The following is a 27,916-nucleotide window of genomic DNA, read 5'->3' as shown; positions in this document are numbered from 1 at the left end:
TGGCTTTTGTTCGGTTGGAGGGCGCCGTCGTCGCTACTTGGCGAAGGACATGTACACTTCCTCGAGCGTGGCCTCCGAGACGAGCACGTACTCGCAGCGGAAGCCCTTGGTGAGCAGGTCCACGCTCGAGAAAACTTCGCTCCAGGGTCGCTTCTCGCAGATCTCGAAGCTCAGCCGCCCCTGCGGACAGAGATGGGAAAAAGGAATGCGCTGCGTCAGCCTTGCGCGCCACAACAAGCGTGAAGGGAGCATTTGCTCGTCTGCTAGTTAGAGACGCTCTCCAACTCGCAGAAAAGCGAAGCTTCCTTTTTTTTGCGAACCTCGCCAGATTTTTTGTGTACGTGTGTGTGCTGCGGCGTGGCTGTTCTCTAGCCGAACAGCCCAACCATTCACAGCGGTGGACGCGTGCCGCTGGGTTCCTTGCAACACCACCAGATGGCGCTCACCTCCGTGCATCCGCATCTATAACACGCACTAGAACACGCACCTATAAAGCGAGATATAAGAAGGAAGAAGAAGCATGTGCTTGCTGTGGTAAAGCTAGGGAAACTACGGAGCATGTTTTATTAGAATGTGAAGACGTCTACCCAGCGGTCGATTTAGGCACCACTGGCCTCCTTGAAGCCCTTGGGTTCAGAGGGAGCAGTGGTAAAGCAAACATGTCCGCAATAGACATTAGTAAGAGGCGACTGGAGGATTGGTGGAAGAAAAGTAGGGAAACGACAAAAGACGGAGACGTACAAAAGCACAGTTCACAATAGGGGATCAGAAAATTTGGGCGTGGTAGTTCATAGTGTCTTTTTTGTCTTTTTTCATTGCTTAACCTAGGTAGAATATTAGGCAGTATAGTAGCAAGAGCTTGGTGGCGCAACTCACCGCCCCGTTCCAAAGGGGACGCTCATAACATCCATCCATCCGCGGCAGCATCGCATTGGCCTCTCTGCAGTGCCTGAATAAAGGCTTCCGTGTCACTTTGTGCGGACTTTCAATAAACACAAACTTGTGTTTCGATTCCTTATGCACTCACACAGCTTCGCTGTATATAGATTCCAACTCGTTGGATCTGCTGCAGTTATTTGTTTTCACAATTCAGCCGCCGCAGTATATGGCCCAGTGGCTATGGCGTTGCGCTAATGCGGCTTCAGGTCGCGGATACGATTCCGACAACGACGGTCGCATTCCGGCGGAAACGGAATGCAAAAAAAAGAAAGAACGCCCGCGCACCCGTGCATTTGGTGCATGTTAAAGAACTCCAGGTGGTCAGAATTAATCCGGAGCGGCTGTAGTACGGCGTGCCTCATCCCTGTAACTTTTTTTAGCCACTTATCTCATTATTCGTTCGAGATTAAGTCCCATATGACAAGCGCGAGGCAGGACAACAAACACCTTATGAGAAACTTTGCATGCCACGGGAACTGGACTCGTGGCTTTGCAAGAACATAGCGGGACCGCTGTGTAATGTACGCCTTAGTACCATCCTTGCCTGTTCTTTCCTTCCTCCATGCAAAAAGCTTTGTTAAACTGCCGGACTACTTGGCGCGGTGACACACATGCATAAGATCGGCCCCGGTAACTTTCCACTTATACGGGAAGTTGTGCGCTAGTTTACATAGCCATGCTTCACTGAGACGTGGGCAGTGCTTTACCTGGTGGTGGTATATAGCATGCGGCTGTCGGGGAAGAGGGCTGTCATGACGGGCTGCACCTCGATGTTGCGATCCTTCTCGGAGGGGGCCAGCTGGATCTTGATGACCATGCCCTTGCCGAATTTGTCGCGCAGGTGCTCGATGGTGCCGATGCACTGCAGCTGCCCGTCCACCATAATGACCAGTCGGTCGCACGTGCACTCCAGCTGCTGCATGCTACGTGCGCCGCGCACGAGCAACGGTGTATATATAGCATTATACGTCAAGCAAGGTAAGGACCGCGCAAAGAGCGATGGGACGAAGAATGCTAGGCATAACTCTACGAGACAGAAAGAGAGCGGTTTGGACAAGAGAGCAAATGGGCATTGCCGATATTCTAAATGACAATAAGAGGAAAGAATGGCTCTGGGCAGGTCATGTAATGCGCAGATTAGACAACCGTTAGACCATTAGGGTTACACAATGGGTACTAAGAGAAGGGAAGGGCAATAGAGGACGGCAGAAGACTAGGTGGGGCGATGAAATTAGGAAATTCGCGGGCGCTTGTTGGAATCGGTTGGGGCAGGAAAGGGATAATTGGAGATCGCCTTCGTCCTGCAGTGGACATAATATATGATGATGATGATGATGATGATGATGATGATGACAACGACGACGTCGTCAAGCACGTGGGAACAACAAGTCGCGTTGGGCTTGTCGGTTCGACGTGATGCGGTACCAGCGCTAGTGGCACAAGGGACAAAAGACGAAAGTGGCATAGCACAGTGCCCACGACGTGCCACCGTGCTGTGTCGCCTTCGTCTCGGAGGCTTCATAGATCTGGTAAAACAACAAGCATGTATAGAGAGCCTTCACGCAAGTCTTGTTTTTTGAGGTGGTGACGATCATTCCCAAGGGTATCCTGCCGCCGCATTCTAAATTGTCAGTTGACAAAAAACTTTCCGGTGATACAAAATGGCTAGAGTCCGTACAGGAAACCTACAATGCCCGCGATCGCGGATGACGGGCAAGTATTCACTTTCTGCAATAAGCTTCGCCCCGGCCAGACGCACACTCACACACACACACGCACACACACGCGCATGCACACACACACGCGCACATACGCACACTATATGTGTTGTAAAAGCGTTGATTAGTCGCCGGCGTTTGCGACCGACCGTTAGCACAGGGCACGGACTCAGCACGAGCGGCGCTCACAGAGAACAGCGCTGGAGAGCTTGACCCACTAGAAAGCGCTGGAGACGATGGCCCGCTATAGTGCTCCTTGACGGAGACGTTATAGTTAGCAATGTCGTTATAGAGACGTCGTTAGCAAACGACGGAACTTTGTGAAGGCGTTGTCTTACTCGGACGACCATGAAGTGAGGGGCCCGCAGCTTCCAAGTAGCTTCGTCAGGGGCGATGTGATGGCGGCGAAATTGCGAATGAAGCGTCTTAAGTAGGAACACAGACCGTTGAAACTGCGCAATTCTTTGACGGACGTTGGCTTAGGGAATTCGGTGATGGCCCGAAGTTGTGGCTGGATCGGGGAGAATTCCATCCTTGGATACGACGTAACCTAGAATTGTCAGCTGCCGAGCAGCAAATTGGCACTTCTTGAGGTTTATTTGTAGCCCTGCGTTTGTTAAACTCGTTAAACAGACCGGAGCCGTTGAAGGTGCGTGGTGAAGTCAGGAGCAAAAACAACGTCGTCAAGATAGCGCAAGCGCATGTGCCACTTCAAGCTGCGCAGAACTGCGTCCATCGTGCGCTCCAACGTTGCGGGCGCATTACGAAGTCCGAAAGGCATAACGTTAAATTCGTATAAACTGTCGGGTGCGACAAAAGCTGTCTTCGGCCGATCGGCGTCTGCCATGGGTACCTGCCTATACCCTGAGCGCAAATTCAGAGATGAAAAGGATTCTGCGTCTTGTAGACTGTCAATCGCGTCGTCTATGCGCGGGAGAGGGTAGACGTCATTGCGAGTGGTCTTGTTCAGGCGGCGGTAGTCGACACAAAACCGCACAGAACCATCTTTCTTCGTAAACAGGACGACAGGGGATGCCCGGGGACTGTTGGACGGTCGTATCACCTCGCGGCGAAGCTTGTCGTCGACTTGTTCGTTGCTTATACGACGTTCTGCAGGAAATACAGACGTTGCTACAATGTCGGTTGTGGGCGGGTATCGATGCGATATGTAACAGGTGGAGTCCAGCTTTGGGAAGATTGCCCTACATCGAAAGGAGAACGAAATTCTTCTAGAAGGCACAAAAGCTGAGACCGGTCGACCGGTGTAAGGGCATCGGAAATAGAACAACCGAACACATCACTGGGCAGTATAGGCCACACGTCGAAACAGCACTGGACGCACTGGAACTAGCACAGTAATTGTCATTGGGCACGTCCATAACTTGCACGTCTTCGATCGCTTCTACATTGCCAAGACATTCCCCTCGGAGCAGCAACACAGGGTATGGGAACGGGTTGCAAATGAAAATGGTGCTGTAGCCCTGTGTGATGTCCACTGTCGCAAAAGGCAACACCAGACATTTCCGAGTGAGAAAGCGGTCAGATGGAGACAGTAGTGCAACAGCGTGTGAGAACGCCGTTGAGGCGTTCGGAGGAATGTGCCTGTCTGCTTGGACAAGTAGTTTCCTCGAAAGCGAAGAACTGTCGGTGAGCGGCAAATCTAACAGCGGCGAGGGTTCTATTTCGGCCCATGCGCAATGAATAAGAGCATTGTGGCGCAAGAGAAAATCTCAGCCGAGGATAACGTCATGACAGCACGAGGAAATGATGAATTCTATGGAGTATAGATCGTCATAGAATCCATGACGAGTACGTCACCGGCCCACCGCGCAGCTTAAACGATGATGAATTCTATGTATAGAATTCATGACGAGTACGTCACCGGCCCGCCGGGCAGCTCCCATCGATGTCACAGGACGCGTTGTACGGGGCGGCTGCTGACATGACTGCACGGCGGGCGACAGTCGGGGTCTAGGCACGAAGTCGGCAGAAGGGAGAGGCATACTTGAAAAGAGTGGCTGGGACCTCGCGAGGACTTCAGCGCAGCTGAGTGGCGCAGCCACGGGGACCTGCTGGGGCGACGCAATGACGTCAGCGTAACTTAGTGGTACAGCGCAAGAAGAGAGAGGCTCTGATCTGGCAAGACCTCGGCGATTGCCTGCTCGATCGCGCGAGGGAGCTAAGGCGTAAAATTCGATGCAGGCTGTTGGAGATGAGGCGGCTGAGCGAGGGATATCAAGGAGAGCTGGCGTGCAACTTCCTCCCGAACGAACGCTTTCATTTCAACAAGCAACGCTGACTGGTCGGAGATGGTAGCCAAACCAGCAATGATGTCGTCACGCGAGGAAGGGCGACGTGTCAAAGAGCGCTACCTGCATAGCTCCTCGTAGCTTTGTCATATAGTGATGATGTCGGTCACGGACCGAGGATTCTTGGCAAGTAGCATGTTGAAAACATCGTCGTCTAACCTCGACATCGTCGCATTAGCTTTCTTACACAAGCCCAGTACATCTTCAGTGTAGCTGGCAAATGATTCACCCGGCTGCTGTGCACCTTACGGCAAAGGCGATTCCGCGCGCAGCTTGCGCAAAGCAAGGGCGACCAAGCACAACCAGTAAAAAGGTCGTCATGGTTATATTGCGCTCAGTTTTACACAGACAATATAAGTGAAGGACGGGACGTGGACGGACGTGGAGCAATGTGGGTGTGGGCTTGGACCTTGTCATATCTTTTTTATATCTCCGCCCCCCCCCCCGCGCCACATATCCTTGTATATAAGCGCGTTCTTTAACAGTATTAAACAGTTGGTAGTTTGCGCTACGTCCGTCCACGTCCCGTCCTTCACTTATATCGTCTGTGTAAAACTGAGCGCAATATAACCATGAACGTTCACCAACTAGCCCCCTTCATTGCTTTACTAAAAAGGTCTTGAAAGAGGACGACGTGTCATGGTTGTTGTCATGTGTCATGGTCGGTGTCATGGTTGTTGTACCAGAGACTGGCGACACCCGCGAGATAGAGGAGCACGTTGCTCAGTTTGGCGGGATCGTCCCGTTTGTTGTGGGCGTTTACCCTTTCATATGTCGTCAGCAAGTCCTCGACGTCGATGTCATCCGCGCCGTTGAAAATGGCAGGGTCTCTGTGGCGAGGCACACCAGAGCCACGTCCACCGCTTGTAAAGGCGTTTATTAGTCACCGACGTTTGGAACCGACCGCCAGATCAAGGTACGGACTCTCAGAACGAGTGGCGTTTCCATATATATATATATATATATATATATATATATATATATATATATATATATATATATATATATATCACCTGTGTGATCTGTCTTCGACGCGTTTACGAGGGGCGTTCTTACTTGCGCAAGGATTCCTGCTCGGTGGACATGTCTTGAGCATGTACATGTTTTAGTCCCGCAGTAGCAATACGTAACTCAAAAAGCCACAGGTAAACGTTTCAATAAATGGTTGTATCCCAGTAGGCGTCAACGCTAGTACTTTGATATATATATATACCAAGGACGTCCGCCTTACCTGACCGATGCGTAGATGACGGTGGTGGCCTTGGACCTGCTGCGCACGTGCCTGAGCATGTCGAAGAGCCTCTGGTGCGTGCCGGTGTCGACGCCCTTGAGCGGCTCGTCCAGGAAGACCAGGTTGGGCGGCCCGATCAGAGCGATGGCGAGCGAAAGCTTGCGCTTGTCCGACATGCTGCACGGGAACACATACACGAGTCCCGCCGCTCAGCATTTCTTACGGCAGAGATGTTATACGCTTGGCTATGGCGGTTTGTGTGCGCATGCAATCAAGATGGCAGCCACCTCAGAGGTGAAAAAAGCCAAAGCATAAAGCAAAAGCGTATCGCCGGGCATGCCCCCCCCCCCCCCCCCCCAATCTGGTTTAATCGCGAGAAATGTCAAAACGTATTGTGTTAAAAAGACATCGTAATAAATAAAGTAAAACAAGAATAGACACTGTTTAGCGTGGATTGCGGTTTGACGTCACGGGCTCTATAGGCAAAGCACGTAACCTTATCTCAGCTCCCTTCCACCCGTGCAATGGGTAGGCCGCGTGCGGTGAGTGCTGCGAAAGAACACCGCGCCTACGTAGAACACCGCCATGAGACCCGCCGTAGTTGCTCAGTGGCTATGGTGTTGGGCTGCTGAGCACGAGGTCATGGGATCGAATCCCGGCCACGGCGGCCGCATTTCGATGGGAGCGAAATGCGAAAACACCCGTGTACTTAGATTTAGGTGCACGTTAAAGATTCCCAGGTGGTCTAAATTTCCGGAGTCCTCCACTACGGCGTGCCTCATAATCAGAAAGTGGTTTTGGCACGTAAAACCCCATAATTTAATTAACACCGCCATGAGCAGAACCGGGAATTTGCTCGGCGACAGCGAACGGCACGTAATATACGGACGAAGATCGTGCCGCAAACGCCAAGCGTATGCAGCTTTAGTTGTATCATCCCTACCGACTCCACTCCCATCGTAATTGTGGGCGAGTTCAACATAGACGTGTCTCAGCCAGACGGAAAGTGACTCGTGACGTTTCGCTTGGAGAGGTTCGGCATTCAACGTTACACAAACATCAGTGTGCCCACGACGCGTCATCTGTCCTGTGTAGACCTCACATTGGCGAAGAACATTTCCAGTGTCGCCAAAGAGGCACTGGCCGCACATCATAGCGATTACAAAGCGATAGTCACCTTCGTGAGCAAATAATAAATCCAAAGAAGCAAACAAAAGAAGGTTAAAAATAGTAAGAAGATTGAGTATGCAATTTTATAAAACGAGAAATTCGTGAAAAAAACGAAACTCGTAGTGGTATGTGTCTTATTTTCAATCAACATGATGTGACAAGGATAACGTGTATTAACAAGTTATAACTATATATACAAGGTTACAATAGCCACAAGCAGCGGCGACTGATGCAAGGCTTCCGCGCGTTCCTCTGGCCACTTCATCGCCGTTGTCATAGTCCGACCGACAGTAACAGCCCATCAATATATTTATCAACATATATGCAACTCTGCCATTCATCCACCTTCATAGAGGGAGTGGCTCTGATTTATTTATTTATTTATTTATTCATTCATTCATTCATTCATTCATTCATTCATTCATTCATTCATTCATTCGTTCATTTATTTATTTATTTATTTATTTATTTATTTATTTATTTAATCATTTATTTATTTACTCTTACCTCATATATATATATAGTTCACGGGCGCCGTTTCCAAATAAATCGTACGGCTGCACACATACCCGGATGCAGGCACGTACCCAGGATTTATTTTCGTGGAGGGCCCAACCCAAGGTAAGTTGTCTATGCAAATGAGGGGGGGGGGGGTTTACCTTTAATATTACAAATGTGAATAATGCCCACCATTCGCCATAAAAGCGCGTAAACCCACAAAAGAGAAATGAACTAAGGCGTATTTTATAGGTGCGCCTGTGCGTACACCTCTCCTTTACGTGGCAAACAAACAACCACGTCAAATGGACTCGCGCAAGAAATAAGCGCAGGAAGAACACTGCCAAGAAAAAGTAAAGAAGCGAAAGCGTAAAATAAAGATTACTTCAGTAGAATAGAACTTTAAAAAACAGCAGTTGGAAACAAATGCACAGGAACCGCGCGGAGTTGTGTTACTTTGCCAGCCAATTAGAGAAGCGAACAAAATCGTCGTCATGCGGTCTTTTCAAAATGGCGTCGCCCTTGATACCTCCGGAGCGTCTGCTGTTCTTGAATCTTTTCATCAAGCAATTAGGTTTGCAACAGACATGGACCAAATGTATGGAGACTGAGCATTTCACTCATCAAAAGTCTGCCGTGCAGTTCATTTCACTGCTGAACCCGTTCTACTCATGAAACTAGCCCATATCACGGGTATATGGTTCCGAGCATCTGTCGGCGTCGCGGCGAGCCGTCACTCAAGGAAATAATGAAACAAAAAGAAAAGTTAAACGCAATTGGCATTTTCTCTGGCCGCAACTCATTCCAAGTGCATACAGACCAGCTGACCATGAAATGAATCCCTTTCCTTGTCCCTGGATCAGTGTAAACGAAGAAGGTTGAACAAACGAATCAACAACGATGCGCGTGACTGTTGATCGGTGACAACTGAATGCATCTCGAGTTAATCGCGCGGGCACCGAATTTATGAGGAAACTGGGCTTCACATTCCAGGAGACGCCGATAACGACCACCATCCAAAAGGAGTGAGAAAGGCAGCAAAATGTTGACCGCTGAATAGCTGTCAAGTCTCAACATTGATTTGCCAGCGCTTTAGGAATGTGTGTGAGAAGTGGTGGCGTGGGCAGGGAAGGGGAGGCGGGTGTATGCGTCTTAATTTCGGGGGGGGGGGGGGCGGGCCTCCCCGAGCCCCCCCTTGGGTACGTGCCTGCCCGGATGATTCAGATTTCAAAAAGGGCATCGCGTTCTCCAGCGTTCAGGGCTGTACAAGCATCAGCTGGTCGCGAATGCAGGCGTTTCCCCATAGAGACTATAGCACGAAGGGCCGAATTCACAAATCTTTTCGTTCGTCATTGACCGTAGCTATTGACTGGCCGCCTTCACAAATTGTTCGCTCTTACGAACCATTCTAGCGCAATAACTCTCTTTTAAATACGGGCCCCCAGATGTCGCATTCACGCGCCGCGGTAGGTTTTTTTTCTTTTTTTCATTGTTTAACCAAGGTAGAATATTAGGCAGTATAGTAGCAAGAGCTTGGTGGCGCAACCCACCGCCCCGTTCCAAAGGGGACGCTCATAACATCCATTCATCCATCCATCCATCCGTAGGGCAACCGATGGTCGGTTCCCATGATCTAATTTTGCAGCTGTCTAGGTGCCCCGACTTGTCAGTGGTGGACGCGTCGCAGCTATATGCCGCGTCTGAAACACGCGCGGCCCATGCCGAACAGCTTCGCGGCCATGACGCGGCAAGAACCAGGGGCCGAATTCGCGAATGTTTTCGTTCGTAAAAAGAACTCTTTGAAATTGGCCGACCGAATTTTGCTGGTAGTGCGTGTACCATCACGATTGGCTTCACGATTGGCTTCATGTACACGTGAAGCACGTGTACGTGCTTCAATCGTGTACCATCACGATTGGCTTCACGTACACGATTGGCGTGTACCATCACGAACAGTTCCATAGCGTAAGTAATATCGTGAATACAAATCCTGGGCACCAAATTCACGAAAAGAGCTCTTACGCTAAAACTGCTCGTAGAATAGCAGGTGCCACCTGACCACGATGTCGGGCATATTTAACATGCGATATCGGCCGGTCAATGGCGGACGGCACTTACGAACGAACGAATGCTTGGTGAATTCGACCCCTGATGTATGCGCGCGCGGAAAAAAAAAAGAAAAAAAGATACACGCACCCCAAGTCCCTGGGACAGTGGAGATTCTTGTCGTTCAGGTTGCAGGCCGCGAGCAGTCTGTTGATGCAGCTCTCCTGGTGCGCCGATGGAACGCCGCGCAGTCGCGCGAACAGCGACAATTGGTCGCCCACGGCCAGACTGAGCAGCAGGCCGCCCGACTGCGGGCAGTGGCCGATCTGGGACTGCCACTAAACGGGAGCGGGGGGGTAAACGATATAGTCTATGGGCTGATGCACCACGGTCACACACATCTGCACAGCGGGCCGACGTTGGCACGATGTGGGTTACCGTATGCGGTTACCTCGACTCTATATCCGGTGCTATTATAGAACATGTCCCACAAGGCGAAAAGAGTAATGCTGTGCAAGCACGATGTTTCAGCTGATAAATGCACCGGAAGAAGCCCGCTCTCTCTTCGTGTTTCGCGGCTCCGCGTCAAAGAGCACCGCGCTCGTGACTGGGAAGGCCCTCGGTCCCAATTACGTTTTCGATAAACTTCTTTACAGCGAAGCTTCCTTGCCGAGTTCGACGCACTTTTTTTCGCACGTTAGCTCGCCTGTAACGCCAACCACGTTTAACGCGTGCAGCCGTTGCTGATGCGGTCTCTTCATCGGTAGCCATGGTGACAAGTTCGATGTACCGATCGCTACGGAGCTCCGTGGCGAGGACGGAGATCACAAACCTCCCCTAAAATGTTACGCGTGGAAAGACACAAACAAAAGTGACTATTTACACTGTATTTGCACTGGAACCAGACCACCAGACCGACACACATTCGCGCCAAGAGCCCGGACACCTAATCGTCTCCTTTCGTGGCGGCTCATCTCTTGAGCAGCTGCTGCTGGTATCGTTATAATATTTTAGTTGCACACTCGAACTGCAGTAGCGCCTCCTGTCCAGCACGGGATAGCTTGCACTGACCTCATCCTGACCGCCATGTTGGAGGTACAACACGGTGGGAAGCTCACGCCGTGTTTCTGCCGTATAGTTCTGGCACAGACGCTAGCACCGTTTCGACCGGGTCTCTATTACACTGGATATTGTTACCCGTGCAAGTGAATATGATACACTATACATCGTCTTAGCCGCCATGTTGGAGGACTACGTAGCTCGCACGTGGCGTCACCGACGCAGGTTCTCACCTTGCTGGTCCTCCAACATGGCGGCTAGAACGACGCCAATGTATTCACTTCCACGAGTAACACGCTTCAACGCAACACAGACGCGGTCGTGTCTTTGCCAGAACCGTGGCAGACTTCAATAGACGCAGCTTCAAAACAATGATTGTCTTCCGACATCGCGATTAGGATGAAGGAGGAGGAGGAGGAGGAGGAGGAGGAGGAGGAGGAGGAGACAAAGGGGAGGAAAGACAGGGAGGTTAGCCAGTGTACGCACCGGCTGGCTACCCTGCGCTGGGGAAAGGGATAAAGGGAATAAAAGGAGAAAGAAGAAGAAGAGGGAAAAAATGGAAACTAGAAAAATCACACAGTAACGCGATACTGCGCGCTACAACAGAAGAAGAAGAAGAAGAGGGAAAAAGGGGAAACCAGAAAAATCACACAGTAACGCGATACTACGCGCTACAACATTCAAAGAAGGTCGCATGTCCTTAAAAACTTCAGCAAAGCCCTTAAGACCTCGAGTGCCGAAGCCCGTCTGGACCAGTGTCCTAGGATGAAGTATGTGCAAGCTCGCTATGGCGGGCGGAAACATATTACGCACCTTCCTGGGCGATGCGGACAGCATGTGCTTCTGGCTGTAGGCGTTGCCCGAGGTGCGCACGGCGAGCGCGCTGAGCACCTCGAGGAGCAGCGTCTTGCCGGACCGGTGCATGCCCAGCAGGCCGAAGCACTCGCCCTCGGTCAGGCACAGGTTGATGGCCTTGAGCTGCGGCGCCCGGGTCAGCACCAGGAAGCGCCAGATGTCGCACACCACCAGCGGGCGATTTTCGAGACCCGGGATGGTGGCCACTCGGGGCGCCTCGCGGGCCTCGTTCTCCAGGTCCGAGTCGAGGACCTCGTTGAACGTGTGCACGGTCTGCCCGAGACGGAAGCCCGGCGGGTGAGGAGAGGGAATTTTTTAGTGCTTGCATCTCGGACGCGTTGGATGTGCATATTTGCAAGGAAAAGATTTATAGCAGAGACACGCTGACGTGGACCGCAGCGAAGACGACACGCCACACGCCAGAAATGGTTTTCAGCAGAAGACACTGTAGTGCAACGCATATACTGGGAAACGGCGCACAGATCTGACGACGACGAAGAGAGACGCACTGAAGACACACACAGCGCTGTACTTTCACCAAAAGCTTTATTTTGCCGGCAGACAAGTTTTATACTTATCACCGCAACAACAACAACAACAACAACAACAACAACAACAACAACAACAACAACAACAACAACAAAACTCATGTGTAGATACACTGCCTCTCGTTTGTCTACTGTAGATTGGTCTATGTCAGTGTTTTCTGCTGGAAGCATGCATATTCTTGCTATTCGAGAAGGTCAGCGGGACGTGGCCAAAAATTAACGGTCACGTGAGTGCGCTGGCCGCGCTACCGAGGTTCCCTGAAACTTTCGTTAATTAGCGCTTGAGGATTTTACCAGGCAAACAATGCGGAATCACATCCCCTCCCAACAAGACCAAGATAACGTAACGATTCCGCTCCCATTCTTTTCGCGCTTCGTTGGTACTCCGAGCCACGCTCAAACTACGTCATCACTGCAGTATCGGCTGGTCGTGAGCGCTGGTTGATAAGTCGGGTAATTATATAAACGCTTATTTAAGCGTTTGTTGCATTTTTATGGACGGCCTCCTCAGTCCCAGAAGCTGTGGTCGTCAGCTGCACTCGCCTCCCTGTTCGTCACCCCGTGTTGGACCTCCAGGGTCGGGTTGAACAGCAGGCCTTGCGAGGGCGGTAGAGCTCACGGAGCTGGTCTCGGAGGACAGTTCAGCACTGTGTGCTGGGGAGTATTCGGTTGGTCTTGACAGTATTGACCTTGCCGCTGGTAGAGTCGACGGTGTATTGCATCTAGTAGAGTGCCGTGGCAGTACGTGTTGGTCTGTAAGCAGCGCCAGGTGGTGGCCTGTTCGTGGTCGAGCTTGCGGTGTGGTGCCGGGTATTACTGGCGTTCCTTCCGGTGGTGTTTCAGGAGGTCTCGGTGTGTGTTGCAGTCTTCGGTTGCCGGGGCTGGACAGGCGGTGTTAGGGTATGCCCGGTGGGGGCGCCCGCGGTCTGCAGCGTGGGCCGCTTGGTTCTCCTGTACCACCACGTGTCCTGGCGTCCAGGCGATTTGGGTGTCTTGTAGCGGTTGGTGAAGTGAGATGACTACGTGTAGTGCGGTGCTGCTGATGATACCCTTCTGGCAGTGGTAAGAGGCTTGTTGGAAGTCCGTGAGTCTGGCTTTGGCACGTGACACGCTGCATTTCTTTTAACGAAATGACTAACACAAATTGTGGGGTGCTACACGTGCCATGGCCATGGTATGGTTATGAGGCCTCGCACTCGGGCTTAGCAGTGCAACGCCACAGTCGCTACGCCACGACGGCGAATTCGAGGGAGAGGAGCCGCTGCGTCATTACCATCGGCCCAGTATTCCACATGTGCTTTTAACTCACTGTCTGAAAACTTAACCCACCGCATTATTTAAAATTTGGCCCCGCGAACCGAATTAACAAAGTATTTCCGTTCGCAAGAGATGTTATTTGTCTTATGTCGGTATAGCATCCGCTTATAATGTGTGTACAAGCACAATTAACTGCCAGCTGTATTTGCGTGGACTCATGCAAAGGCCGAATTCAGGCAGTTTTTGTCTGCAAATGTGTCTGTCGATAATAATAATAATAATAATAATAATAATAATAATAATAATAATAATAATAATAATAATAATAATAATAATAATAATAATAATAATAATAATAATAATAATAATAATGGTGATGGTAATGATGATGATGATGATAATGATAATAATCATCCCTTGTGCTGGCCTTGGTATCATTGCTGGTTTATTATATATATTTGCAGAGCAGTGGGGCATATATAGTGCGACTATGAACAAAGACGCCGATTTGGCGAAGCAAGCATGCTGCTGTTTCAGGCAGCCATCTTGTGTATCCAGCGTTGCTACAATTCGCAAATACCTACAAAGATACCTTCGCTTAACTATTTCTGCCTCGTGTCAATATAGCCGACATGACTGGCTGCTCACAGGAACAGTTCTAGAGTAAGTGCGCATGGGAACCATGCTGGACATATTAACGAACGCGGTCGGCCACATGGCAAACGGCACTTGCAAACGAAAATCATTTGCGAATTAGGGCCCCCATTCTCTTCCTAACCTTTGTCTGGCCAGAAAAAAAAGCCGGAGGCGCATTCGCTGAACCCTGTGGGAAGGGCTCGACGTATTTATCTCCCTTTGGTGGCGCTACAAAACCATAAGACGACAGTTAACCCTAGTGAGGTGAAAAAATTACCGACGATTACGTTACTTCCTAATGCGAAATTTGAGCGCAGCAAATAAGCTGTTTCACCTTTTCGATAGATTGAGGCAAAGAAATCGAGCAACACATGTATGCGCTATCACAGAATTCTTTTTGTTATTTTTCACACGTATTCCCTTAACAAAGACTGCACTAACAGTTCTTGACAGTCATGAAGGAAGCTTTGTGGTCGGAGAAATAGACTGATATATGTTCGACTTGGTACACCAATGCTTGATTCTCAAAGACGAGATCTATACAAGTGCCTCGCGAGGTTGTCACAGCCGTGGGACGCGTTACGAGCGAGAGGAACGGGATGTTCTCCCGCATAAGTGTTAGGAAATTGCTGTTTGTCTTTATGTCAACATTAAAGTCCCCCACTACTAACATCGGTGTGGATCGATGGACGGTTAATGCGAGTTGCAGGAAGTGCACGACGTCTTTCGTGAGTGCGGTAGCGGACTCACGAAAGCGGTATCAGTCGGTCGCTGCTAGCGCTGGGGGGATGAAAGGGGGGCGGAGCTGGTTACGAGGCCGACGACAACGACGACGACGACGCGAAACCCAGGAACGGACGCCAAAGAGCCATTTGTGTAGCCAGCCCTCCTCCACAGTCTCTCCTCCTCCCTTCCATCATCCTCCCTCGCCCGGAGAGCCGACAGCGCGCATGCGCGGCGGCGGAGCAGATTCGTCGGCGAGCGGGTTACGAGGCCGACGACGACGCGAAACCCAGGAACGGATGCCAAAGAGCCATTTGTGTAGCCAGCCCTCCTCCACAGTCTCTTCTCCTCCCTTCCATCATCCTCCCTCGCCCGGAGAGCCTACAGCGCGCATGCGCGGCGGCGGCGGAGCAGATTCGTCGGCGAGCTGGTTACGAGGCCGACGACAACGCCGAAACGACGACGCCGACGACGACGCGAAACCCAGGAACGGACGCCAAAGAGCTGCGCTCTAAAAAAAGCAGCTATCGGCTCTCTGATAAAGCACAAGCGAGGACTCGTGCGCAAGCTTGCATGAGCTGGAGCACAGCAATGACATTTCTTTAAGGCGAAAGCCTATTATGGGTTTCAAGGTCGCGTTGTGAAGTACAGAAAAAAACGGAGGGCGCCGGGAAAGGGAAACAGCTGCGCCAGAGGAACGTTCTGAGAAAGGGCGATGGAGGAGAAGGGAAATGTCAGCGGCGGCGCCCGTAGAACATCACGCTTTATTACCTTAAAGGTCCCCGATCTGGGGGTACTTGGAAACGGCGGCAGCACTCCCGCAGTGCGGCGCCTTGTATACGTCGCCGCATGGGCTCAGAGCTTCATTCCACATCGCCACGAGTGATGGCGATGTGGAATGCTCAGCGAAGCTGCGCACGTGAAGAGAAACCTAGCGAAGTTCCAACAGCTCCACTGTATAAATAGGGCGATGGCTTCACAAAGGAAACAGGCTTAGTTCTTACCCTCTCTGCGAAGATGTTCCGGAAGGTGAACAGGGTGCCGGAGTCGAGGAAGGTGACCGCCACAAACATGGCGATCCCCTCGATCAGCAGCACGAGCAGGTTGACGCCGACGCACAGCTCGTGCGTGTCCAAAGGGCTCAGCGTGTACGGAGGCCCGTTGTTCGCGTCGCGGTCTGTCGCACGCATGCGCGGTGGAAGGAAACGCGCACGAAGTCAGTGGTGGTCTCTGCGGTCAATCGGAATAGCTCGGCCCCTCTCGCGTAGTAGAGCTTAGTCAGGTCCTAAACTCCAACACGCAATGTGCACCTTGGGATCCTCAACAGCATAACCCATATTAACATGCTCGAATCCGCGCGGAACCGCGCAGTAGGATTTATAAAGCACGAAATGACATTAGCTCCCGTTGTCGGCAATTTACAAGCCACCTTGAGCCAAAAGGCGGAGCCGTTATCAGGGTACCCGAATGAGAATATCCAGACAAGTTGCGAGAACAAATCGAGATCATCAGGGCAAGCATTCAAGACCGCATTACACACGGTAATTACTAGCCAAGCAAGTTACAATAAATTTTGTTACGAGTTCTTCCAAATGTTCACGATATCACTCAAGCTGTAACTTCCAGCATGCGGAAGTTTTATTTGTCATTTCCAATAGCGACGTTCAAAAGGGAGATATGGCACTATACACTTGATTGTCATCTTAAGCCGCTGGGACAGAGTTGCCTGCGCTCTTTTCTACAGCACCTGTTCGTGAGGTCTGCGGCGCGTCCGGCGAGCCGGCAGCGTCCAAACCGGTAGCGTCTAGGGAGCCTACATGCAAGCAACGCTAGCATGTAGGCTCCCTAGTAGCCTCCAGTGCACCGAGGATGGCTGTTTGACCGAGACGAGACGTGCAATGAGGCTCTGTCTGTGACAGGAAACTGTTGCGTCCGTATGGACCACTGCACAGTATGGCGTGGTGCGGTGGGGTGTGGTGGCATGTGCGGTTGCTGACATGCACTACACCCATCTTAAGATTGTGGCTAGTGTCATATCCAACCAATCTGCTTTGCCAGTGGCCATTTCATGCTTACATCTACTCTCGATTACGGGAGAGCCGGCATTATTCTTTTTCCTTACTGTTCAAACCTCTAGCCCATCGTATCTTAGACCACGAGCCAGCCTCCCCAGCCTTGCAATCACACCGCCCGTCTTTCTCTCTTCCACAAATACTTTTCACTCATCACCTCGAATAGACATCAACGTACGAGCCTATACTGCCGCATAAGCTGCGCCAACCACGGCAAGACCGTGTACACGCACATCAAGCCCCTACTGTTTCCCACGCTTACTCATTCGTCATGCCGATATAAAAGTTCTGGAATAATCTTGCCGCCAACGCCGTGCTTCAATTAATCCCTACTCATTTCAAGCGCATCTTTGAAGAACTAACATACGAAACCGGCCCACCCCAGGTAAAACCCATCTTCAGGGGACTTAGGTGCTAGAAATAAAACAATAAATATAATGAATAAAGTCGGGAGAGACATGGTATACGGCTCCGCGCGTGATTCGCCGCGCAACTTGGTAGGAATCTCCAGCGCAAAACGCCGTCTATTGTTCTTGTTATCACTTATTGTTTCAACGGAGTATTATGGTGCTTGACTAATCATAATTCTATAAAAGCAGTGAACGCCTAAGCAAAGTGTGACTGCGAAACATGGGTGAATGGCGGCGTGCGGCGGCAGGAACTCGCAGCGTAATGACTTGGGGTTGAACTGTGAGTTTTTCCAAGTTGCCACTCGAAATAAATTGTTCTTGTTATTTTGCGTCCCCGGAACACAGTATCCAGCAGTGCAGGATCACTGAAAACTATCGTACAAAAACATCACCGAACTAGTTCCAACAGGTATAGAAGCAGCCCCGTCGTGTTTCTCAGGCGCCGCACGTGAAACTGGCGAAGTTTTATTTCCTTTTTCCAAATGAAGGAACCCGAGGCAAAAGGATAGCAAGCCTGAAGGAGGACTCCGAATTCCTTCGTTACAGCGCGTAAGTGCCACACAACAGAACACACGATAGAACGCAGCAGCGCTAGGTTCAAGAAGTGAGTGTCTTATAGTTGGAAAGTAGTACGTACAGTCGCGGACAGAATAAAATGGACCACGGGATCTCCGAAAACGTTCAATTCCCGAGCAGCCTGTAGCAGTAACCAGTAAAACTACCCACGACAACGTTGTTAGCATATTCTAGTCGAGGTCCAAAATGCAAATACCAGATTGCGTTGTGAGGTTGCGGAGATATTCAGCTTTTTCTTAGATTTCATGGTCCGTAATATTCTGTCCGCGGCTGTACATTACAAGCCTGTAAGTGAGCTATGTAATTAATATTGTAGAAATAAACTTGGTCTGCTCCGAGAAGGTTCGTTTGGTGAGTAAATAAGGGCTGGATACAAAATTGCCGCTGCCGCAGAAAGCTACCCTCAATTCCTCGCATATCTGCCAAGTAATTACCCCTTCAAACACTTTAGACGACACGGGCAGTAAGAAATATGTCGGTAACTACATATTTTATATCGTATTGCACTTCGCGTCCGCACCATGTATTTCCGTGTGTGTGTGTGTGTGTGCGTGCGTGCGTGCGTGTGTGTGTGTGTGTGTGTGTGTGTGTGTGTGTGTGTGTGTGTGTGTGTGTGTGTGTGTGTGTGTGTGTGTGTGTGTGTTACTTGGAACAAGTGCTGAATCAGCGTATACCTTGCATGTGCGAAAGTTTCGCATTTCCTCGAACGCGAAAGAAAAAAGAAACAGAAGCCAAATTTAACATCCAGTGGTGTGTTTTGTCTTGTTTTACTACAAGGCGTTTGTTTTCTCTTCCCATCTCTAGAATAGCGCGGATGAGAATGAGGAATATATTATCTTGGAGTCCCCTTATACCTCAAACGATCTGCCTCTGTAGCTTTAGGTGCACTGCCACAGAAAGTTGTCCGTGAGTATACGTTCATACTCTATGCGGAGATGCTATTCTGGACACTGTCGAATTCCACCATCTTGTCGAGTTCAGCATCCTATCAGCTCTCATTGGCTCAGAGGATTGGTACAGCCTCTCTGATTGGCTCTAAGTGCCACCATTACAAAAGTTGACAAACAAATTGGAGGACGTTTAAGCTTCGCCTTTAAGAGTGGATCGCGATAGCGTTCATTTTCATGCTTCCCGGCAACTGCAGTTTACACGTTCACCGGTAAACGCTGTCGGCAAACGCTATGCACGAAAGCAATTAGCTTTCTTGTAGAAACGCGGCCTCTTACAAAGGTCGATTTCGTGTTATTGTTTCACACTTTTAATATGTAAGCCTGAGAAGAGCTAACATGAAAGATAGGCGCTGTCGCTTTTTTTTTCTTCATTACATTTGTTTGTGTGCTGCCGTTCTCAAAATTCCGAGCAATAACTTTGTAAAGAATGAAAGACAAGATACGAGCAACTTTGGTGGTAGAAAAGTGGTTGGTAGAAGAGGGTTGGATTGGTTGGTAGAAGAGTGTCCGAAGCGACGTCCAACGCTGGACGCCGGAATGCCAACGCCGGATTTTCTGCCCCACGGGGACACTTAACGCTATCGCGTTAAAATGGCACGATTTGACGATGTCGAGAATAGCACTCCAGGGGTGGTATTCTGTAGGACTCCACCTGGTGGACTGTCCATTTCGGCCGCTGCTGATTCCCTGGGGCCACTCGTCTCCTCCTCGCTCGTACAATTGTATCCAATCAGCAGCGGCCGAAATGGACAGTCCACTGGGTGGACTCTTACAGAATACCCCTCCACGTGTACATGACGCAATAACAGGTGTGCCGAAGCTCTATCAACCCTCACTGCAGGGTCCTCTGCTTCAGTCTGCGCCCGGGCATGCCGGCAATACAGACTAAAACTGCAAAGAAAGAAAGATCGATCGCCCCCCCCCCCTTCCCGTGTACGTTTTCGCCCCTACTCTGGCAGCAGATGTCGATGGCCGCCAGCTCGAGATTGGCGCGTTCGGCGAGCGTCCCCTCGCAGGCGATCCGCAGCAGATCCTGCACGCCGTCCGTGGCGCTCGAGTACTCCTGGCACAGGTGGTTGTCCGCGTCCAGCAGCAGCAGCTTGATCACGCCCGACGAGAAGGCGTACGGAGGAAGCAGCGAGACCAGCCACTGGAGCACCGCGTAGTTCATGTTCACGGTGCTCGCCTGCAGGGCTGCGTCGACCGCGTGGAGGAAGAAGTGTACCAGACGACGTGCGAGGTTTCAGAGGAGTACGCACGCACCGCACGACCTCGCGGCGCGTAATGTGACGGACACTCGGTAAACACGAAGATCGGCAAACGCGCGTGTTGAAGCGAAGCTCTCATTGCGAGCCCTCCCGACCGTTGACCGCGGCTGTCGCTTGACGTCTTGCCGAATAGCTCACAGAGGACAGCGCTCGTGTAACGAATGGGCACAAATGTGGCAATCTGCATACTACCCTTGCGGATGTGCCGGTGACCCGCTCTGTTCTGTACCTGTATGGCGGGCCGTAGAAGTTTCGCAATAGCGAACTGCCGTTTCGACGGGCGTGCAGGCAATCGCTCTGTTGCAAAACGCGTCGCATAAAATGAACTGTTTTATAGCATTCAAGTAACTTCTTTACATAGATTTCAACGTGCGCTTCAATTGGATCTGCATATATATTTCTTCAATTTGGTACTAATGTTGGTATGAAAATGTTGACGTCGTGGCAGCAAAACGTAACTTCCTGCAACGATAAGACCATGGATGATGACGTAGCTCACCAAAAAAGAGAAAGAAACAAGACAAGCTTGCATGTTTTCTCTTTCTTTTTTTTGTTCCTTCTTTTTTCTGGCTACGCTACAGCGTGTCGCAAGCGATAGCAGGAACGGAGCGATATCGAGTCAGTGTGTTATGACGTCACAATTAATCCACCTACTGAGTACCGAAACCACGCCGAAACAGAACCTGGTTTGTAGAAACAAGTATTACAGTTGATTAGCTTAGGAATCCCCGACGCTAGAATCTTTATGGTTATGGTTCCTAGGATATTTATGGTTGTTGTAGGCTGTCTAGCAAACTGGACAACTGAGCACGTTCGGTGCGACAAAAAATTTTATATGAATTAAAAATACTATCAGTTATACCTTACAGCAGTCTTGCAACAGTAACAGCCGATGGAAATCGTGCCCCCAGTGACTGTTCTCTCGGATTAACGGAAGCCGATTTCGAAGGCCATGCTTTTGTGTACTGCGAGCGGCGAAAGCGATTGCAACAGCCGGAAGCAGGTCACGGTCGCCATGCTTTACGCGCGAGCTCATAGATAGTAAACGCGTGCTTTCGCTTTTCTTCGAGTCTTTGCAGGAGTTCTCTGGGTTGATCTGTCTTTATGGCGCGACGAGGGAAGAAATTGCGGGCACAATCCGCCCTCCCAAGAATCGAGGAGCCGTTGTTCAATTCAAAGGGAAGACATCGCGCAAAGTGGCTTCTGCTGCAGCACTTGCGATACGCACTCTAGGTATGACACGCACATGGTTTCTGAATGTTTCGGAGCAAGCGTATAGGTTCCCGCACTTCTTGACGTCACACAAGCCATGCCAAAATGGCGGTCGTTGTTGTGGGAGACACTAGAGGCTTCGATTTCAAAAGTGAAATTTCCGTGTTTAAATGCGCGCTGAGAGGCCAGCTATAATATGGTTAAGCTATACAGTGCTTCACCCTGTTTGCCACATTGCACAGTGATGAACTAAAGGCCGTTGGGCGGCCTTTTATGATCTCTTTAAAACACCGTGAACGAACAGTTTGTCAGGTTTCACCACTCATTGTTCGAAACGTGCTTATGTGGTGATGTTTGTGTGCGTGTACTTACCAAAAGCCGTGTACGTGCAGAACAGCAGTATGTACGAGGTCTCAACCGACTTAGCAATGAAAGATGCCAGGTACGACACGCCCGTGAATGTCGGGTAGCCTGCCAGCCCCAAGAGGAATAGAGCCACTGAAAAACAGAGGTAGGAATTGAAACATCGAGATCGATTTTAAAATACTGATCGCTGAAAAGCACTGTCGTTGTGTGTTTCTAAGTGCGCGTTGGATGTCTCAGCTTTGATATTGGGCACTCATTATTTCTGAAAGGAAACTGAGGACGATGAAGCCGAGTGACAGAGCAGTTAGAACCAGTGGCGTAGCTAGGTCGTCTGGCACCCGGGGCCCATAGGTCTTGTGTCACCCCCCACCCCCCCCTGATGTAGTCGAGGAAGGCGAGGATATCGACAATTTCCAGATTTCAGCTCCAGTACAGCTACCTTAGATACCGCGCACGTTCCCCGGGTCCCCCTCTCCTTCGCTTTCTTTCCCAGAAATCGCGAATGCAGCAAATATACACGCTGTTTTTCCTGCGCCAAATAACACAGGGTGCTGCCCTGATAACGTGTGATAAGCCCACGTGCACATCTTCAGCCAGACTGCAAGTCTTGGCAGCTAATACAAATGTGGCATCGTGGAAAATATTACTCACGTCACCAGTAACAAAAAAAATCTTGATAGTAAAGTTTTAATTGCCAATTTTAGCGGCAATATTGCTCTTGCAAAATTGAAGCGCGACATTCATATCTTGCCCAACAACAACTTCACAAAAATTGTCGTAGGTACTATGGCACGCAGTATTTTGTCTGTGGACAGCCCTGAACGAAAACGAAAATTAAATTGTTTGTCAGTGACGCTGATCTCCCCACCCTATTAGAAAACGCTACCTGCCTCGCCGCTGCGCGGGCGCCAATGCTATGCCAATTGCGAGTTCTCTTCATTCTGATTAATAAAGCCTTGTTTTCACTTGCTGCTATACGGACAAACGTGATTATCAGAGGTACGGTAACACCGCAATATTGGAAACAGAATAGAGCACGCTTCGTGTCGATTCTTGGCATCACCATAAAGAAATAAAGATAAGGCCGCGATGAAGCCCGTGCCAGCGAAAGCTTGCACTACTGTTGGTCTGCACTCGCAATGGAGAGGAATAAGGGATCAACCTCACTGGTCCACTATTTCATATTTATTTCGCTGCTGCCATATACTGGGCGCCATCCGCAGTGCCAAAGTACTGTAGGTTGTAGCACCCAAAAGGAGTTTGTTTAAGAAGTTTTTGTTGAGTTCATAATTTGACTTTGAGTCCTCAATTCTCGAATTGAAGTGCTTCCTCTATAAGTACTAATTACGGGATTATTAAGGATATTGTTATTCCTTATCTGCCATATTTTTCGCGCTACCGAGTTCCTAGTAATCACAAAAAGACATAACTTCATAGAACCACGATGGGGAAATATCCTTACAAAATTCACAACTTTTTCAAATAAAATTCTGTGCAGCTGATAGAGACACTGTACTTGTGACATGAAGTCACACAACAACAACAGTTTCCTCAAAATTTCGAGGGTAAGAAGAAAAGCGTGAAATATAACGGTAGGTTTGGCAGCGGCTTCTCGGAGCAAGCGGGAGATGGGAAGTAAAAGCGAGCCGGACATCGCGGCGGGCCCGCGACTACAGCCTGTGGAATCATACGCCGCCAAACTCTTCGGCCGAACCGAATCTGAAGACGATCCAGAGAATCCCATTCGCGGCTTTTGACGGCCGCACTTATGTGACGTCGCTCTCAACGAACGCTTCGCCGTAAACGCGACCGCCGGGCGCGCTGGTTGAACGCCCTCTTGCTGCTGTCTTTGTTCGTCTTCACTGCGCGTTCTGAACGGAAGAGGGACCCAAGAGTCCCAACGCCTTACAACGCCTCACTGTATGTTTCGCGACTCCCGCTCCCAGCACGAACGCACAGCGCGAGCGCGCCCCACATGAAACGTTCCGCTAAGGCGAGTAGTTTAGCGACCATGTCGCGAATTAAATTTCTTTAGCCCGCGCATTCGTGCAATTAACTCGTGGGGTGTTGATAGAGCTGCAGCCGACAATTCAGCGGCGCAACGCATCGGGTGCATGAGCTCGGGCTACTGGATGCCGGAGCACTCTTTGCAATTTGCGCCCAGTCAAGCCGGTGGAAAGAGGGTTGTCTTCAGGCGTATATGACACCCCCCCTCCCCCCCACTGGCCCCTTGCACCCGGGGCCCACGGCCCCCCGGCCCCCCCCTGTTGCTACGCCACTGGTTAGAACTGAAGATGTGTTCCAGAAATGGGTGTTTTATAACATGTGATTCAGAGGTATGTGCAGTAGATTTAATATATTTAAACGCCGCTTCCAGTATGTGTTGCCGAGTTCGAGCTATTGGCGGCGAGGAGTTACGGAGTCGCCATCTATCGGAAGCGCCTCGCTGGCGTAGTATATGAGGGATCACGTGGCGCGCTCCTCATAGGTTTTGCTGTCAGCGCTCACTGAAAACACCACGCGCGAGCTCTCCCGGACATTTCTGTAAGTAGTTTCGAAACGAGAGAAGTTTCTTACTGACTAAATAATAATCTTGGGCAAACTGACAGCACACAGTCGTTTACAGACGCTATCTCTTTACCGAATACGTACAGTGAACGCCACTGCGCGCGGTCGCCGCGATAGAGTCTCCCGAACCGGCTTCTTGCGTGAAAGGTAGGTAACCGCCGAGAGCAAACTATGTGAAATATGTTCTTATAGTGTTTGTATAACTAAATGGAGCGTAATAGAATGAAGCCTCAATGCAGCGATCGCGCAGATTCGCAGCGACCGACTGCGCGTCTGCATGCTTGTCCGCGTACTGTTTCGCTTTCTCCGCGCGCGCGTTTTCGCACCGTGCCATGAGCTTTAGGCCGCAGAATATGAGTACTGGCAGTATACAAGCAACCATTGTTGCGTGGGCGCTATCAGAGCTGTTCAAAAATAATTTCACTGTAGAGACTTCGACGTCTACGGGGACTGTGATGTGCCATCGCGATGATTCAATCTTTTTTTCTTCTAACTTCTTTGACTTTTCAATGCTATTTTTCGAGTTGCGTCGCACTGTATGTTTATCGGTGTTCTCAGCGTGCAATTTCCCGCTGCTCCTTTTTTTGTAATCCAGTGCAATTATTCATAACACAAACATGACCATATGCCATGCTTTTTTTTTTAAATGTGCTTCTTACCGCTGCCTTTCCACTCCACTGAACTTGCCAGTATCTATAGCATCGACAAGTTCATAGACCAAACCGTCACCGCAGGGTCAGTTTCCAGTTAACATCGGATGTTAACCGGCAGACAGACAGACAGACAGACAGACAGACTGATCTACAGACTGACTTGATAGGGTGAAAAGGCGTATTATATAAACTAGTTTCACTATTTTGACAGTCGATAGCTCTATGTAAAAGCTATGAGTATTTGCGCTATCTTTGTGTCTGAAACCTCGAGAGAAGTAGCAGCCATAATCTGAGCAAAATTTATAATAAAGCCCACACCGCGCCCGCACTAGCGTTTTGATTAGTACAATACATAAGGGCCGCTACACCCATCTCCTCGTTAGTATAGTGGTCAGTATCCCCGCCTGTCACGCGGGAGACCGGGGTTCGATTCCCCGACGGGGAGCAACTTTTTTTTTTTTTTTTTTTTTTTTTTTAGTACGGTTGTTGCTTTAAAAAATGGCCTTCGATACACACTGTGGTCGCACATCGCAGCTGTAAACGACGACAAGAACGATTACCCATTGCGACATAGGTATAAATTATTCACGTGGCGACATTCACATGCACGTTACCTAATTAGACATTTCGACGGCCTGCGACTTGGCTTGCGCCGCTAGCTACTTCGTGCACCTACAAGGAGCGGACTAGAGAGAAGAGAAATTCGCCGCGCCTCGTATGCAGGCTGCTCTTCAGGAGCCCCGAGTATACGTGGCCTTCCCATAGCACAGCCACAACACAAAATATGCTAGGCAGGTTCTTTTACGTACGAAAGTGTAGTTCCGCCACTCCCTGCTTCGTATGCTACACTCAAACTGCCATCGACGCGGCAGTTTGCGCAACGACAGTAATCTCTACCGAGAAACGTCTACGGGGAGCGCTACGTGCTTCGCATTGCACGTAGACGCAGGAGCGCCTTATCTATGGTGGCTACATACCTTATCATCAATTATGTGGTTCGGATGGTTCGGATGCTTGTTCTGAGCTTGTTCTTTACTGAAACGTATGCTGTTTTGTATGTTGTATGCGTGATTCCGAAGAATGTATCCACTCTAAGCTTCACTTTGCTTTACGGTTACAGAAGTATGAGCCATTGCATTTGAGCCTATGAGCCATAGACGAGTTTTCTGTCGACATTATGCCACGAAGCAATCCCAGGATCCCAGGCATATACAGCTTCGCTGTAAAAAGTATCCCCAACACCGCGCACAGCAAGGATCCTCCCGTGCTAGAAGTGGTCTACACAACAGTCACGGAGGAAGGAAAAAAACCTTCCTTCATTACAAGTGTACGCAAGGCACCTTCAATGTTTTGTCAGCCAAGCTGTTGGGCGTTGGATTCCATTTAAAAAAATGAAAACGAAAACAAGAAGGCTACCCCTAAAAATTTTGGCGGTTCATTGACTCAATAGAAAAAGAATGTGTCGGTTGTCTCCGTGTCAGAAGAGCCCCAAGGCATTGAGGTTTTAAATCTCGAAATTCTAAATGTTTATAGCACAGCCAGATAACCAACCATTTAGACTGGTAAAGCATATTTCTTCAAGAGTCGTTTTGCATCGATCCGGGGGGAAAAATTTCAATTATTTATCAGCAAAGAAACTCGAGGGAGAAGTTAACTTTTTTGTATTTACCGCACTACCGCAATGACAGCACGTTAGTGAGGTTGCGTATTTCAGGCCATTTTATCATGTCTGGCTTGTTTTTATTCATAGAATGCTTCTGCTAAATGAATAGTTGAGACTTTCGTGTCTTTGGAATACAGAGTAATCCTTCGTTATTGAGAATCATGATTAAGAAACTAGCGTAAGGGAACGTCAGTCTTTGCGTTTTATTTCCTCTCCAGAATCTGTTCCCAGCAAGAACACATTTCTGGAATACCAGAAACTTAATTTACCAGTCGAGTTTAATTTTACATTATTTACATTGTCCCTTTTGCAGAGTACTGAGGTGACAATTTTTCCTTCTCACACTTAAGTGAAGCTCCTAGACCGCAAAGCCGTAGAAAAAATACTAGCATTCCTCAGAGCACCCTAAATTGAAATTACAACATCAAAAAACGCCAATGTCTTAGACCTCTTGCAAGTTCAAGGCACTGTAGTTGAGCTACAGGCTGTTACTGATGACATGTCTCACCACTCAGAACTTGGTAAAGTGCAAAACCACCATTGTAATGTGTGCAAGTACTTTTTGGCATTACATTGAAAGTAAGTTAAGAGCTTCCGGCGAGTCCACAGAGCCTATTTCATTTGACATGCAGCCCCATGGGAAGAAACTTAATTTCTGGCACCTTTTTAACCTGTTGCCATCTGTCACACAAAACTTGGTCTGTTACCCCACTTGGCGGATCGAACCAGTGGACATGGAGAATGTAGCAAAACAAACTTCACTTTAACTGCAAAACACACGAATACAGGATACAAACACCGTGACAGAAGAGAAGGTCAATTAACACAGCACATCACTTGCAATCCTGCATTACGAACACTCGCAGGAGATTCACTCTTACAAGAAGCTTCCAAAAACCATACGCATGACCAGAAAATGCTTTCCCTAATTTGATTAGGTCTTGAATGTTCTTATCAAGCTAAACAGAACATGGCCACCAGTGGTGAGTTCATAATGTTTGAACTGGCACGTTCACTGACGTGACCTGCAGACTCCTGCCACTTGGTGTTAGTGTGACGTGGACATGTGGCCAGACGAGAAACCGAGCACTGGTCCTGACTGTTGATGGCAGCGCTTCAAGTCATGACCTTGGCCGGGACTGGATGACTCGGGTGACACCAGGTGCTGGGGCATGCCCCAGACCAGCAT

The 27,916-nt window shown here is 49.6% G+C and overlaps 1 protein-coding gene and 1 non-coding gene across 2 annotated transcripts; one reads left to right on the top strand and one right to left on the bottom strand.

The window, feature by feature from the left end:
• Positions 1 to 37: 37 nt before the first annotated feature.
• Positions 38 to 27,916, bottom strand: LOC135904701 (phospholipid-transporting ATPase ABCA3-like). Its single transcript, XM_065435632.2, has 9 exons — positions 27,856 to 27,916; positions 21,850 to 21,975; positions 19,949 to 20,191; positions 15,994 to 16,166; positions 11,784 to 12,098; positions 10,062 to 10,249; positions 6,198 to 6,374; positions 1,647 to 1,862; positions 38 to 180 (listed from the first exon to the last, which is right to left on the bottom strand). The coding sequence occupies exons 1-9, from the start codon at positions 27,914 to 27,916 to the stop codon at positions 171 to 173; spliced, it is 1,509 nt and encodes a 502-aa protein (XP_065291704.2). The 3' UTR covers positions 38 to 170.
• TRNAD-GUC (transfer RNA aspartic acid (anticodon GUC)) lies at positions 25,438 to 25,509 on the top strand. Its single transcript has one exon. It is a non-coding gene; the product is annotated as a tRNA-Asp (tRNA).

Source organism: Dermacentor albipictus, chromosome 2 (genome assembly GCF_038994185.2).
Source record: "Dermacentor albipictus isolate Rhodes 1998 colony chromosome 2, USDA_Dalb.pri_finalv2, whole genome shotgun sequence".
NCBI lineage: Eukaryota > Metazoa > Arthropoda > Arachnida > Ixodida > Ixodidae > Dermacentor > Dermacentor albipictus.
The sequence above is the reverse complement of the archived record's forward strand: the minus strand, read 5'-3'. Positions and strand labels throughout refer to the sequence as shown.

Excerpts from the sequence above, each read along its gene's own strand:
- LOC135904701 (XM_065435632.2), bottom strand. The coding sequence starts at position 27,916 with ATGCTGGTCTGGGGCATGCCCCAGCACCTGGTGTCACCCGAGTCATCC. Across the intron at positions 20,192-21,849 it reads CTGCACGTACACGGCTTTTG|CCCTGCAGGCGAGCACCGTG; the intron begins GTAAGTACACGC and ends CGGTCGACGCAG. Across the intron at positions 6,375-10,061 it reads CACTGTCCCAGGGACTTGGG|CATGTCGGACAAGCGCAAGC; the intron begins GTGCGTGTATCT and ends GTTCCCGTGCAG.